At 38.1% G+C, this 16,830-nt stretch overlaps 1 protein-coding gene across 6 annotated transcripts in view; it reads right to left on the bottom strand.

Annotated features, from left to right (window-relative positions):
• The window catches only part of DPY19L4 (dpy-19 like 4), a 67,074-nt gene that overhangs the window by 33,829 nt on the left and 16,415 nt on the right, over positions 1–16,830 (bottom strand). For all 6 annotated transcript variants that reach the window (XM_029923533.1, XM_029923534.1, XM_029923537.1 and 3 more), the window contains 4 exons: positions 16,057–16,178; positions 15,806–15,951; positions 5,639–5,762; positions 2,233–2,367 (listed from right to left, as the gene is read on the bottom strand). In XM_029923533.1, coding sequence (XP_029779393.1) covers positions 2,233–2,367; positions 5,639–5,762; positions 15,806–15,951; positions 16,057–16,178 — 527 coding nt within the window. The remainder of the gene's footprint in view (positions 1–2,232; positions 2,368–5,638; positions 5,763–15,805; positions 15,952–16,056; positions 16,179–16,830) is intronic.

Raw genomic sequence — 16,830 nt, 5'->3', positions numbered from 1 at the left:
ACATAGTAAAAACATACTGCCATGAAATGTAGCCCTAGAGACAAGTATTTTTACATCTGGTCCATTTAACACTGAGTATAAGAAAGTTAAAGTCAATGTACTAATAGGAAGTCACCAGAAAAGTTGCTCATTTTAGAAGATTTCTAAAATTCAATAATACAGTTATTTTTTTCTACCATAAGATTAATTCCTTTTGGAAAGGGAAAATTAAGACAAAATATAGACATTAGTTAGGGAAGGAAATCAAAAGGCAGAGTATTAAAGGTGAGAAGAGAAAAGAAAAAAACAGAACAAAAAACATCTTTAACAGGTCAGAACCATGACGAAAAGAAGTATCTCACTGTTGGAAGGCTGAAACACTGACTGGGAGAGGGCACAATGGGATCGTCCGAGTGCTGACAATACTCTACTTCCTGATCTTGGATGCTGGTTCTGGAAATGTGTGCCAGTTATTGAGTGACTGCCTCTTAGCTCCAAACCTACCCCTCCACCCACACTGCCTTGTAATGCTGGGGTTAGGGACTCTGCTTTCTATGTCTCTGCTTTGCCAACTGGCTCCCTATTAAACTCTGTCAATATGGGATGCTAGAGAGAGATTACAAGGCTGAAGGAGAAGGGAGAAGCTTGTGGCTTCCTGTCTGCTTTGCAGTTCCTGTGTGTCATGTCAGCAACACTTCTTCACTCCAGCAGAGCAACTCCTTCCTGCTAAAGCAGCCACACGCATGTGCAGCTTCTCTAACACTTGAAGGACCAGCGTTAACACACTCTCTTGCCCCAGAGACTCCAGGGCCAGCTGGCCAGAGCCTCATCTGAGGATGTCTGGGTTCCACTTCTCCAGGCTCCGTCTTTCCAGTTCAGAGACTCCAGCAAAGCTGGGCGGTGGCCCCTCCTTAGAAGCCTGAGTTTCAGCTCCACAGGGGTTCGTTCCTCTCTAAGTTCTGAAGTCTTAATAATTCCAAATTCTCCCCTTTGTTGCCTCAACTCTAGTGGTGGTAACTGCTTCCCGCTTCTATGATGCTTTTGGGTTCTTACTACCCTTTTAACTAATAAAATAAAGACATTATATTTGATTAATGGCTCTATTTTAATCACTTTAACTTCAATTAACCTAAATGGTGGTGGTATTCATCAGGATTCTGGATCATCTAAATATATAGGATGAAAAAAAAAAAGAGCAAGAAGACCCACAAATTTCCGGCTTACACAACATATTAAATACTTAATAAATGTTTATAATTAAAAGATAAGAAAGGAGTGAAAAAGATAAAGATTAAAAAAAAAAAGGAACCAAATACTGATGGGAACCTTTAACCACTGTTGGCAGTTATACAAACTGATATAACCATTCCGGACAAAGGCTTGGTATTTGGTTAGGTTGAATATGCATATATCCTTTGACTTATAATTCCACTATGAGGTATATACTCTAGAGAAATCTTGCACTGATGTACCAGTTAAGAATGCTTATAGCAGCAGTGGTCATATGGACAATAAACTGGAAAAAAACTGAAATGTCCATCAATAATAGAATGTATAAATAAATAAGAAGGAATATAATTTAGGTCTGTACATTATCAAGGATGAATCTCAAAAGCAAACCAGACAGAAGTGAACAATACATTTTTTTTCCAGCATATTTTAAGGAATATAATAGATAGGTGGTAAAAACCAGAAGGAAACAGAAGGAAAGGATTAACAAAATTCAGGACAGTGAGCCTCTGTTAGGGAGGGAGCAAGATGTGACTGGAAGCAGTTAAGAGAGGGACTTCTGGGTATTCAAATGCTCCATTTCTTGGCCTGGATGGTCAAACAGTCGTGTTTTAGTCTAAACAGTATATATACACAACACACATGCACTTTTTTGTGCATATTCTCTATTTCCCTTTTTTCCTTTTTAAAGAAATAGAAAGGGAAGGAGAAATGGCTAAAAAGAGCAGAAGCACATAGTGACTTTGAATAAGCAGGCTGTCTTTAAGGGTATTTCAAAGTGCTTCTAAAAGGGCTGGGAGAATGAGTTTAGCAATCTTTTGAGTAGAAGTATAAGTCAGAGCCTATTAAAATACTTCAAAATAATCCCACCACTGCCACCAAAACCAAACCAAAACAAACAAACAAAACCCAGACAACAATAAATTTCAAAATAAAGCTTAAAAGCCAAATTATCTTAAGTTTCTAACACTATAGAAACATTTATTCTCTGACTTAAAACCACAATTTCAAAATTCAAAATACCTTTTCACTTTGCTCCAGTGAAAAACTATCTAGCAAGAATAGAGATATTGCTTGAAGAAACAAGAGATAGTGGCTGTACTCCCACATCATCATAAATGTGTAAGTTGAAGCACTCATCAACAAGTAGCAAAACCTCTAGGGAAAACAAAAGAAAGAAACTAAGTATCAGTAACTTTATTACTATAAAAATCTATGAAGTTGTTACTTCAAAGTTGCTGCCCTGTTACTGGTTCAACTTTAAGCTATGTAATTCTAGAAATTTTATTTTTAAGTCACATTATTATTAAATCCTTACATAAACAATAAGATCGTAAATAAGACAGAGAGATAAACCAATTACCTGTCCTTCAAAGTTCAACATCATATTGAGAATTTTAGGAAGACAAAGGGAAAAAAACTCATTACATTTTTCTTTTATCACAAGAGGTAAGGTAATAAATACAAGAAAATAGTGGCTTTTGCTGGACTTGGCAATGGACTTTTGTATTGTGAAAGTAACTCCATTTACCCTAAAAAATATTTTCACTTCCATATATTGTGAAGAGTTTCCATTTAAATAGACTGTTTATGTCTTGGCCTATTCCACAGTCCAAGGAAAAAAGCCCACTCTATTTTCATTACTTCTCAGCAGAAGTGTGCCCTTACCTTTCCCCAGTGCTTGCACTGTCAATCGTATAAAACCCTCTTTTCCTCTGCTAAGGTACTAAACACAAGGACTTCTTGCCCTTGCCTGACAAATGCCTGGCTAAAATCAATTCTGTCTCTCCAAATGTTATCTCTCAAGTGATCCCTTAGTGAGAAACTAAGTCTGACAAATCCACTGTTCCTTGGCATATTTCTAACAACCTCTACTTCCTCCAGGGATCTACATTTATATTGCCAATTCCTCCACCAGCCATGATATCACCTGACTTTGTTCTGATAAGAATAGCAAAGGAGAAAGCAGTAAGGGTCTAGTCTAGTCAAGAAACCTAAGATAATAGCCATGCTCTCTAAAACGAAATCTTTCAGGGTGCCTGGGTGGCTCAGTGGGTTAATCATCCGACTTCAGCTCACGTCATGAGCCCTGCGTCAGGCTCTGTGTTGACAGCTTGGAGCCTAGTGCTTGCTTCAGATTCTGTGTCTTCCACTTTCTCTGCCCCTGTCTTCAGATTCTGTGATTCCTGCTCTCTATGCCCCGACCCTGCTCACACTCTGTCTCTCTCTCTCTCTCAAAAATAAACATTTTTTAAAAATTAAAAAATAATATGGGGTGCCTGGGTGGCTCAGTGGGTTAAGTGTCAGCTCAGGTCATGATCTCACGGTCGGTGAGCTCGAGCCCCGCGTCAGGCTCTGTGGTGACAGCTCAGAGCCTGGAGCCTGCTTCGGATTCTGTGGGTCTCTCTATCTCAGCTCCTCCCCCACGCACGCTCTGTCTCTCTCTGTCCCAAAAATAAATAAACATTAAAAATTTTTAAAAATAGTAAGTAAATTCCAAAATCAGAAATACTTCAGGCCATAAGATTAAGACCAAAAAACAAAGTGTAAGGAGATGGAAAAATTCTACCTGTTGGTGCAAGAATACCAAGTACAAGGCCTAGAAGAGCTTAGCACTAATACGACACATAAGCTTCCGTTCTTTGTATCTCCCTATCTTGAAGAGAAAGTGTTCTGGAAACTTCTAATGTGGATTAACCAGGCCTGAAACCATCATCCCCAGAGAAAACAGTACCAGAGATCAATGAAGGCTCCCGTTTAGATCCAGAACCTACTGGACATGCAGAGATTACTTTAAAGTGGTTAGGAAAAAGCTACTGCATAATGAAGCAAATTACTAATGCTGTGGGTTTATTCTCAAACTACTTCAAAGAACATGCAGTGTGAAATAAGATAGATATATACGTCGGGGCACCTGGGTGGCTCAGTCAGTTAAGCCTGAGCTCAGATCATGACTTCAAGTTCATGGGATCAGAGCCCTACATTAGGCTCTCTGCTGTCAGGGTGGAGCCCACTTCAGATCCTCTGTCTCCCTCTCTGCACCCCCCTGCTCATGCATGCTCTCTCTCTCTTAAAAAATAAACATTAAAAAAAAGATTTTTAAAAAAGAAATATACAACCAACACAATCTGCACACTTAGCTGTTTTTTCCTTTCTCTGAACATTTTCAAAATTCTGTGCACTACTGCCTGCCCTATATCTTGTTCACTTCATTTTCAACTATGCCTTTATTGTTAACTATTTTACACATATTACTTGACACATTAAATGTATTTCAGTAACCAACCATATATTTCTCCAGATGGCTCCAGATAACTGCACAAAAGATACAAGCTTGGATATCCTGATGCAACTGGGATCACAAGATCTAGCCTCAAGAATGGAAAGCAAACTACAAAATATGTGATTAAAATATATATACTGCTGTAATACTACTCAGCAAGGAAAATAAGCAGATATACTGCAACAACTCAGATGTCAAGGGCATTAGGCTAAATGACAAAAGCCAATCTTGGGCCACTTGGGTGGCTCAGTCAAGTTAAGCTTCTGACTCCTGATTTCAGCTCAGGTCATGATTTCCTGGTTCATGAGATGGACCCCTATGTCAGGCTTTGCACCGACAGTACAAAGACTGCTTGAGATTCTCTCTCCCCCTTCTCTCTCTGCCCATTCCCTGCTCATACTCTCTCTCCCTCAAAAATAAACATTAAAAAAAAAGCCAATCTTGAAGGGTAACATACTATATAATTCCACTTGTATAACCTTTCAAAATGAAAAAAAAACATTGTGATAAAGATAGAGCAGTGGTTGCCAGAAAAACAGAAAACAGAAAATATGCGGTGCTACCATAAAAGATGGACATTGCTGCCAACTGCAGGTCACTCTTTGGATCTTCATTAATATTTCCTTAACTAAAAACCATCAACATTAGAGAAAAGAAATGGTAAAAAAATGAGACAGAGTAGTTTTCAAAATAATATATTCTTCATCTGTCAAGTAACTACACTGAAACAATATAACATCTTCTTTCTCCTAAAAATAATTAACCCGTTAAAAAAAAGTAAGCATCCAACTCCTGGTTTGGGCTCAGGTCATGAGCTCAGGGTTTCCAGAGTTCATGCCCCATGTTGGGGTCTGCGCTGGCAGCATGAAGCCTGCTTGGGATTCTCATGCTCCAGCTCTCTGTCCCTCCCCCACTTGGCACTGTCTCTGCCTTTCTCAAAATAAATAAACTTAAAGAAAATAATAATTTACCTGTCAAAGGGACTAGATTAATAGCGTTATAGTAAGACTACTTAATATATCCTTTATTATGTAGTAATTAGGCTTCACTGAATATCACTGAACTGTTAATATGACTAATTTTAAAATTATATACCACATTTGCAATACATCAAAATTAATTGTGACAAATAAGTTTGTATCTTACCTCTCCATAAGTATTTAAGTTGCTTTTTAAATAGCCTGTAAGTGCAGCAATTTGGCATGCAAAGTATGGCAGTGCCCAGTTTTCTCTTAAAGGAATGGAGTATTCAATTCTTGTTGTATCTACCCTAAAGTAAATCACAGATGAACGGTAAAATATCAAGACATTTTATTTGTGTAACACTATACTTTTCAAAGTACGTTCACACACATCTCATTGTTCTCTATAACAATTTTGGTAAGGTGGACATAGAGCCACTACTGTCTATTCAGCATCTTGAGTAAATTAAGCATCTCATTCAACCCTCCTTACCTCCCTGCCAAGAAGACTCAGTGTGGCTGCACACTGGTTGGTGAATAGGGCAGGCATCTGTAAAAATGGGAAAAAGGCACCCTACTCTGAGCAGATACACCTCACGTTAAGGCACACAGCCTGTCGGAGAGGACGCTAGATTTCAGCTCCTACGCCCTCTTCCCTTAATGAGACAGATGGCTGCTCTTCTCTGGAATACAATCTGTATTACACAATTAACAGGCCTGACAGGCCTAAAGTTCTTATCCTCCCTTATTTAAAGAATATGAAATTCAGAGGGGTGATGTGACTTAATCACGGTCATATAGTTAGTAGGTGGCACAAATGGGATTATAATGCACGTCATCTGATATCTAGTTTAATCTTTTCCATCAGCAGGTTTCCCGGAATTACCATTACAGTAGTCCTTCATGTGATATATCCAGAAACATTTAAGTCCCAAGTACAGAATGTCTTTCTAGGCTCTCCCTAAGTTTCTCTTCATTCTGCTCTGACAGCATGTTGTCTCCTGAGCATATCCTTACACTTCAAGAGGACTATCTTTTCAACAATCACCAAATTTGGAACACATATGCTCAAGGTTTTTTATCTACACAGAAACAAAGGTGCTACTGCCTAAAAATTTTTGTGAAAATTGTTGTATAACTCTCCTAAATAATAGAGATGAATCTATTTGCATGTAATTTAGTTCAATCAAACTGTGATATAGGATACTAGCTTAGCCATGAAAAGGAATGAACTATTGATATGCCTAATATATATGTATCTCAAAATAATTATGCTGAGTTAAAAAAAAGACAAAAAAGGAATGAAAAGGAATGAACTATTGATATGCCTAATATATATGTATCTCAAAATAATTATGCTGAGTTAAAAAAAAGACAAAAAAAGTACATGGCATATGACCCTATTAAATAAAATTCTGGAAAATGAGGGGTGCCTGGATGGCTCAGTTGGTTGAGTGTCTGACTCCCTATTTCAGCTAAGGTTGGTCCCAGGGTCATGAAATCGAGCCCCACACTGGGCTCCATGTTGCTGGAGCCTGTTTGGGATTCCCTCTCTCTATATGCCCTCCCCCACTCTCACTCTCTCTAACATAAAAATAAATAAATAAATTTAAAATCCTAGAAAATGAAAACTATAGTGACAGAAAGCAGATACCCGGTTTTCTGGGGACAATGGAACAGTTAGTAGAGGTGAATATATGTGGTTGAATATATATATATATGGAAAAAACAGGATTATACATGAAGATCAAACAAAATAAAAGCTGTAAAGAACTTAGCAGTGTATCTACGGCCTAGTAAATAGTATTAGGTCTTTCCTCTTTTATAATTCTGTAATGAACTACTTTTCACTTAATATATAATGAACATCTTTCCATAACATATGTATCAATAAATACAGTTCAAGAATATTTAATGGCCATGACACATCACTGTATAAATTTAACATAATATAACTAATTTCTAATGTCATACACTTACATTGTTTCTGATCTTATCTTTTACAAAGAATTTTAGAACATGAAGCAATGTTTCTGTATAGTAATTACTGCTTTCACTATTTACTTTTAACTCTAATCAACTTGGAATTTATTATATTATTGATGCAATAAGATTCCTTTTCCAGATGATTCTTCCAATACCATTAATTTACTCAGCATCATGTATTCTAAAGTCCATCTATTTTCATATACTATTATCCCTGAGAAATTATGAAAGTCAATTCTCTAAAGACAAATAAGAGATTGATGTGTTATAAGGCAGGACGTAGAGAGGAAGGAGAGGATATCTATTCTCAATTCAGGACTCCACCAGCCACTCCATCGGTTCAGAATGGGGAAGCTGGACCCTGCAGTTAACTTCCTGACAGTTTACTCACTTTCCCTGCCCAAGTCACAGGTCAGTACAGTGAAATCTTTAAAAATTGCACTGGAGAAGGGGAGTGTTGCAACACAAACTGAGTAGGATCTCTGCCGGTTACTCTCTTCACCTGCACAGGCTTCTCCACTGTTACTTTCCTGAATGTCCAAGCTTCTCTCTCTTGCCTTCACCATGTTTGGTGGTTGTGAGGAACAGAAGGCTAATAGTAGGAAGTGACTAAATCAGATGAGACCCACTTTCTCTCCCAGTGGCAGAGTCTAGAGTGGCACAAACTTCAAAATAACAACTAGTTAAATCACCTAAGATTCATAGGCCTATAGATATATTCACAGAAATCAGCAAGCTTTGGTTTCATTTTGAGTTTGTTTTTTTCTAAAAGTAATTTCCACACCCAATGTGGGGCTTGAACTCATGACCCTGAGCTCAAGAGTCGCATGTTCCACCAACTGATCCAGCCAGGCACCCCCTGAATTTTCATTTTAGACACATCATGGTGTAAGCATAATCTGGATTTCAGTACTCACTTCCATGTTTGTGTTAACAATCTAGTGGGCAACATAGCATTACTTCAACTGGCCTGAGTTAACTGGGGAAAAAAACGATGACTATAATACTAAACAAATAAAAATAAAACAATGTTCTGATCACTGTGGTCAAAAAAATTTCTTATTAGACAAGAGAACAACAAGATGAGAAGTGAGTTACCTCACAGTAACAAGCTGTGTAGGTTTACTATACTCAAAAGAACCTACTGGAATAGTATGATATTTACACAGAGAGTAGAAATCTGATTTTAGCAAAATATCATTTTTAACATTAAATTCATCTTTTCAGTTAATATTTTGCTAGCTCATTATTTCACTAATCAATTGGTTTCAGTTTTATAGTAGCATTAAGTGCTTTTAAGTATATGGAGTGTTACCTAGTTTCATTTTATATGTAAGTAGCATTATAGAATTCAAACTGTTTATGTCAATACATGGAATCCAAGAGAATTAAGTTTTAAATATACAGATCTGAAGTCTGAGAAATGTTGAGTTGGATAACATATAATACAGTTTGGCATGTCAATGTATAATGTGTGAAAGATGAAAACTACATAATATCACTTCTAATGGCACTTGCACTGATGTATTACAATTTACCTAACCATTCTCCTATATTTAGATGGTTTCCCAATTTTTCATATTATTTTCCACCTTTTCTGGATTACTGCCTTGCAATAAAATCGAATTCCTGGGAAAGACTACCACCTAAAATTTAAAAAGCTTACACATCAATGAGCATTGTGAGCATACCAATACAATCACAACAGAACTAGCATCATGTGCTACCATTATTTTCTGTTAGCTGCACCTTTAGGCACGTACACTTCCTTGCACCTACCTCTTTATTATTACCAATGTACAATTACTTTTCTGGGGAGGCCAAAGAATAACTTTAACATGCACTTTTTTTTTTAATTTATTTTTGAGAGAGAGAGAGAGCACATGAGTGGACGAGTAGAGAGAGAGGAAGACAGAATCCAAAGCAAGCTCCAGTCTCTAAGCTGTAGGCACAGAGCCCGATGTGGGGCTAAAACCCACAAACCATGAGATCATGACCTGAGCCGAAGTCAGACAGTCAGTTGACTGAGCCATCCAATATATACTTTTAATCATATACATTTCTTCTTTATTCTTCAAATATAAAGATGTTTTCACTGAAAGTGATACCCAGGTATACATTTGTAGAGGAGAAGATCAGGACTCTTTCATATTGTTTATATGTAAAACCTGGTTTTGGTTAGACTATTTTGGTGATAACGTCTGTTAAAAAAAAGTCACTCGCCTCTAATTTCCCCCCTACTACTGTCTATACAATGCTGTTTCCTAAAATTTCCTCAACTTTTCTAGTATGCCTACATCTTTCAGTTTGCCAACCCTGTTTTCCCCTTCTGATGTTAAGAAACAAGCAACATAAAATACAATTAAGAACACTATTATAATCATAATGGAATGACTAATACCTTCTTATACTTTTCTAGGCATTCATATATAAACTCTAAAGCTGGTGAATAAAAAAAAAGCAAATTCACCTTCATAGCATTAAAATATATTTTGCAGTATAAAATATATACCAATAAAAAATGAATGAAATACAAAACTCATAAAAACTACTTGGTAAGAATATTTTAATTGCCAAAAAATACATTTTAGCAGAACATATCACAATTTTTCTACCTAATTCCTGCTCTAGGTACCCAGGATACAATGTATCATTAAATAAGACAATTTCCTTTATAATTCTCACTAAAAGCTCTAAAACACTATTTGGGGGACACCTGGGTGACTCAGTCCAAGCTGACAGCACAGAGCCTGCTTGGGGTTCTTTCCCTCTCTCTCTGCCCCTTCCCTGCTTGCTCTATCTCTCAAAATGAATCAATGAACTTTAAAAATAAAATACTCTTCTGGCAAAGAGTCTTCATATTCTTTAATGCCATATTTTTACAAGGAAAAATTGCTTGGGTGTGGAGAGCTGCCAGAAAGAGCTGCCAGGGGAAGAGATGTGTGCCCTGACCTAAGATCAGCCACCTGCAGGGCTGGACAGTGTTATCACTCCCAGCTCAAGGCCAGAGACTGCTTGGCTGGACTTTATCGGCTCCTTAGACGCTATGCTAAAACTGTAGCTTTTGTTTTTTCTTTACCCTAGCCCCTTCACGTGACCCTGTTTCTTAGCAACTGACCTATGCTTTCTGCTCTTTATAAGATGCTTGTGTTTTCTCAGTAAACTGAGGCTTGATCAGAAACTTTGTCTTGCCTCCATTCTCTGTGCTCCCTGCCCCCCAATTCTCACTCCCTCCCTCAGGACCTGCGTTGATGGTCCCTGCCTCTGAGTATTAACACCCTATGCAGTTACTTCCCATAATGCACCAGAGTTAGTCTGCATGATCAATAGAATATGGCAGAGTAATGTCGTATCATTTCTGATATTAAGTTTTAAAAGAGATCTGGCTTCCACTAAGGCACACTCACTCCACACTTGATTGGATCACTCACTATAAAGCCAGCAGCCAAGCTGTGAGCAGACCTATGGTGGGCTCATGTGTTGAAAAATTAGTCTTCCAGGCCAACAGCCAGCAAAGAACTGGGGCTTCTTGTAAAAAGTCACAACAATGAGCTTGGAAGGAGACAGTCTAGGCCAATCAAACTTTCAAATGTTTATAGCCTTAAATATCTCTTGACTGCACCCATATAACAGGCCCTGAACCAGAACTACCCAGTTAAGCCACTGTGGATTTCTGACCATCAGACTCTGTGTAATACAATGTACGTTGTTTTAACTGTTAAGTTTTAGGGTGATTTGGTATGCAGTAATAATTAGTACATCACATAATCAAGAAAACAATCCTTTTATTATTTTAAATAATGCTAGTTTTGTACTAAATACATTTCATTGTAAAAAGCAAGACTTTCTAGACCTAGTCTATGAGTTCTGAAATAGTTTGAGTGAGCTATTAAATTTCTAACAATGAACTCTAATAGAATTTTAGAAAAGTGCAAGGCAACTTAAAATATTCTGTTTCTGACATAACACTTTCTGACATAACAAAAAGTCACCTTATCTCTCTAGCATCCACACTAGATTCTCTAATACTGCTCTCTACTAAAACGAATTAAAGCACCACAGAGAAGTGGCTAATTTCAAATCTTTCACAGGGAAGGTATAAGGTGAGCCTGCTCACCTTGTTGAACCAGAAAACAAGAAAGCTTTCAAAGATTAATGAAGATGTGTTAAAAGAATTTAGCAGTCAGCCTGAAAGGACTTCTATTAACCAAAGTTATGACAGTTTGGACAAAAAAACAATGATGGTAATGGATTTAGCCCTACTCAACCGAAGAAAATTCTGAAGCAGAGAAACATGCTTAAAAAAGAGAAGACCAGAGAGGTTGTTTTATCACCATCTGGGACAGCTACAAAACAGTTTCTCAGAAATAGGTAAAGTGAAATTAAGTATTGTTCTGACTTGACTTTAATTTGACAAGAAAGAGCATGCGCACAAGAGTGGAGGGCTGGGGGTGGGGGTGGGGGAGGAGAGAGAGAGACGAAGAGAATCCTACGCAGGCTCCATCCATTCAGTGTGGAGCTGCTCAGAGTGGAGGCCAACCAGGGCTCGATCTTATGACTGTGAGATCATGATCTGAGCTAAAATCAAGAGTCTGATGCTTAACTGACTGAGTCACCCAGGCGCGCCCTGACTTTCTAATAGTAACTGAATTTAAAGATAACCAAAGAACTTTGGTTAATAAAGAAAAATTTTACCTTTTGAAGAATAAAGAATCTAACTATTGAAAATGGAAAAATATAATTTAATAAATCCTAATGTAATTATCAATTTGGCAAATTATCAACTGGAGTTACCACCCTTAGGTAAATGGCTAACATTGAAAAGGACATTCATTTGTGCCCCAAAACACCACACAGATTATTTTCTAGTCATACTATTCAATGAAGAAGTCTGACTGTCATCCCCCAAAGCAGCAGTCAATCTCAGAGTCACTAGGGGTAGGCCAAATAAATACCTTGTAACTTCTATTGTAATAGAACATGAAAAACATATCACCTATGATATATTCTTTTTCTTAAGTTTTTACTAATTTTATTTTTGACAGAGCGAGAGAGAGAGAGAGAGAGTGTGAGCTGGGGAGGGGCAGAGAGAGAGGGAGACACAGAATCTGAAGGAGGCTCCAGACTCCAAGCTGTCAGCACAAAGCCTGACACAGGGCTCGAACTCACGAAATACGAGATCATGACCTGGGCGGAAGTCAGATGCTCAACCGACTGAGCCACCCAGGTGCCCCTCCCTATGATATATTCTAACTAGAATTGTTTATCTTGAACTCATGAAGCCTTTGGATATAACTTCTGGGTTATGGAAACACAAGGAATAGAGGGAAAAGCTAGATGACACCACAGGAAGCAACAAGAGAAATCTATAAGGTGGGACATACTGTAGGACAACTGACTTACTCTCTTCAAGAGAAAAAAGGGATTATGTTAGATTTAAAGAGAAATAAGGAAGGGAACCTGGCTGGCTCAGCTGGTTAAGCATCCGACCTTGGATGAGATCATGATCTCACAGGTTTGTGCGTTTGAGCCCTGCATCAAGCTCTCCACTCTCAGTGAAGAGCCCACTTTGGATCCTCTGTCTCCTTCTCTCTCTGCACATACCCACCGCGTTTCTCAAAAGTAAATCAATATTTTAAAAAATTTTTTATTTTTCAGAGAGAGAGAGACAGCATGAGCAGGGGAGGGGCAGAGAGAGAGGGAGACACAGAATCTGAAGCAGGCTCCAGGCTCTGAGCTGTCAGCATAGAGCCCTACGCGGGGCTCAAACCCACAAACCGCGAGATCATGACCCGAGCCAAAGCCGGATGCTCAACTGACTGAGCCACCCAGGTGCCCCTCAATATTTTTTTTAATCTTAAAAAAAGAGAGAGAGAATTAAAGAACATTACAACCAGAAGCAATATGTGGTCCTAGATTAAATGCCGGTTTGGATAAACCAGCTATTTGGGGTATTCTGAGGTCAAAATGGGTATGGGGGGGCTGGGTGGCTCAGTCGGTTTTGAGCATCTGGCTTCAGCTCAGGTCATGATCTCGTGGTTTGTGGGTTTGAGCCCTGCGTCTCTCAAAAATAAATAAAACATTAAAAACATTTTTTTTTAAATCCTAGCTGGCTTAGTCAGTACAGCAACTCTTGATCTCAAGGTCATGACTTCAAGCTTCACATCGGGCATGGAGCTTACTTTTACTTTAAAAAAAAAGTTATTCAAATGGAAAGGTAGACTGCTGAGTAAAGAAAGCAGCATATAAAACAGTATGTGTAATAGATCTCATTCTGACAAAGAAAACACATATACAAATACATACATACACTATGTACACATACACATGCATACTCACATAGAAAAAGTTCCAAAAGTATAGATACCAAGGTATAAACAATGGTGAATGATCTCTAGGTGGTAGGAATGTGAAGTTATCATTTCGGTTTTGCTGGTTTTAATTTTCCACACATACATATACTGCTTTTGTAATAATAAAGTTTGGTTCATCTGTTTTTAAGAAGAAATATGTTGAGGGGCAGCTGGCTGGCTCAGTCAATAAAGCATGCAACTTAATCCTGGGGTTGTGACTTGAAGCCCTACACTGGCTGCAGAGCTTACTTTAAAAAAAATAAAAAATAAAAATAAAAAAGAAGATTAAGCCACAAAGCTGAAAAGCTATACTTGAAAACTTCTAAGAAAGATTTTTAAAATATGCTTTATATCAAATTATCGGCAGCATGTGACTCTAAATATAAACAAAGCCCAGTAAGAGATATAGCCCTTAATGCTGAGTGTTAGTAACTTGAAAGTATCATATTTTTTATTTGGCAATTGTCAAAAGAAAATGTTGTAACAGAAGAAATGTTTCATTTTTAAAAATTTAGTCATGATGGGGCACCTGGGTGACTCAGTCACCTAAGCGTCGACTTCGGCTCAGGTCATAATCTTGTAGTTCCTGAGTTCGAGCCCTGCATCAGCCCTTGTGCTGACAACTTAGAGCCCTGAGCCTGCTTCAGATTCTGTGTCTCCCTCTCTCTCTGCCCCTCCCTCACGCGTGCTCTGTCTCTCTCAAAAATAAATAAAAGATTAAGAAATTAAGTTTAAAAAATAAACAAACAAACGTTAAAACAATTTTTTTGACCCTCCATTTCAAAGAAACCCCATTGCTTATTCTCTTTTTACTTTATTAAAGAACTGAGGCTGTATTGATCACCAAAAGGGATGGATTTACTAATTCAAAGCACTCTGTGACAGATTAATATAGAATCCTTAACTGTGGTGGTTAACTTAATAGTGATATATCTGGGGTACCTGGGTAGTTTAGTCAGTTAAGTATCCAACTCTTGATTTTGGCTCAGGTCATGATCTTGAGGTTTAAGAGATCAAGCGCCGTGTTGGGCTCCACGAGGACAGTGCAGAGCCTGCTTGGGATTCTCTCTCTCCTTCTCTGTCTGCCCCTCACCTCTTCATGCGCCCATGCACACTCCCTCTCTCCCCCTCTCTCAAATAAATAAATGTTAAAAAAAAAAAGTGATATATCTAATGTCTCTTCCTTCTTTTCATGAAATCATGTCATCAATTTTAAATAAAAGAGGAAAGCGGGGCACAGGTGGCTCAGTCAGTTAAGTGTCTAACTTCAGCTAAGGTCATTTACTCAAGGTTCATGACTTCTAGCCCCACACTGGGCTCTGCTCTGCCAGTATGGAGCCTGCTTGGAATTCTCTCCTCCCACCCCCTCACCTGCACGCTCTCTCTCAAAATAAAAAAAATAAAAACTTTAAATTAAATAAATAGGGAAAGAAAAGGCACATCCATATATGCCACTATTACTGTATCTAAAAATAGAAAGATACAAGGTGGGTGTATTATTCTTCAATTGTCGCATAACAAATGACCACAGATGTACAGGCTTAAAACAACACAGACCAGCTCACAAGCCTCTCACAGTAGTCTGAATACTCTGCTCAGGGTCTCCCTACGCTAAGGTCAAAGCACCTGCCAGGCTGCCATACTCACGCAGGGCTTGTGGGCCTTTCCCAGGCTCACTGTTGCTGGCAAAATTCATTTCCTCCTCACTTCAGTCCAGCAACAGCACACCAATCTACCTCTTTGGCTTTAAATACCTCCGACCTTCCCTTTCTCTCCAGGTGGAGAAAGACCTCCACTTTTAAGGGCCCAAATGCTTAGATCAGGTCTCCCACGTAATCTTCCTATCTTAAGATCAACTATGCCATTTAACATAACATAACCATAAGACTGGTATCTCATCATATTCACAGGTGGGGATTAGCGTGTAGAATATTTGGGGGGGTAGCATTTTTAGAACCAAACACAACAGCCATAAAAAAACTGTAAAGCTTAAGTAAAAAAACATTTTTTACCTGTTAATAATGAACCATGCAACAGTAAGCATCCCTGCTAGCCATGTTCCACTCATAAGCCAACTTGTAACAAATAAAGCAGTAACGTATATTCCTTGCAATCCAAAAACAATACCAATATAGAAGTATACTGGCTCAATAACCTCCTAATTGGAAAAAATAGAGAGAAGACATAATAGAATGACATTAAATAATATTAAAGATTCATAAATATATAAGAAAATAAATATTAAAGTCAAAAGAAAACATACATTGCTACCAGTTGCTTGATATAAAACACTGGCGATAAGTTCTGGATATAGAGACATTTGCTGCACTGCATTTATAGTCTTCAGAGATACAGTTCTATTATTGTGTGTCAATTCATAAACACCTAGAGAAAGAAAAATTTTTCTCCAGATTATTTATTCTGCTTTAAAATAATTAAACATGTCAGTCAGAGGTCATTAAATATTTTAAGTTATTAAGAAAAATGTCAAAATATAATACACTGTGCCTCATTTTTCCAATGTCTTAAGTATAAAAAAGAGTAATACTTCTATTCTGAGACAAAGCTCCACATTCAAGTGCTCACACATAGTAGAATCATTTATTTTAGAAAAATGTTATTTAAAAGATTTTTTTTTAATGTTTATTTATTTTTGAGAGAGACAGAGCATGAGCAGGGGAAGGGCAGAGAAAGAGAGAGAGACAGAATCTGAAGCAAGCTCCAGGCTCTGAGCTGTTACTGCAGCGGGGATCGAACTCATGGACTGTGAGATCATGACCTGAGCCAAAGCCAGGCACTTAACCAACTGAGCCACCAGGCGTCTCTAGAAAAATGCTATTATTGAGAGATGGGCACCCTCCTGCACTGTTGGTGGGAATGTAAACTAGTGCAGCTGCTCTAGAAAACAGTGTGGAGGTTCCTCAAAAAACTATCCATAGAACTCCCTTATGACCCAGCAATACCACTGCTAGGGATTTACCCAAGGGATACAGAAGTGCTGATGCACAGGGGCACATGTACCCCAATGTTCATAGCA

This window comes from Suricata suricatta, chromosome 15 (genome assembly GCF_006229205.1).
Source record: "Suricata suricatta isolate VVHF042 chromosome 15, meerkat_22Aug2017_6uvM2_HiC, whole genome shotgun sequence".
Taxonomy (NCBI): Eukaryota; Metazoa; Chordata; class Mammalia; order Carnivora; family Herpestidae; genus Suricata; species Suricata suricatta.
The sequence above is the reverse complement of the archived record's forward strand: the minus strand, read 5'-3'. Positions and strand labels throughout refer to the sequence as shown.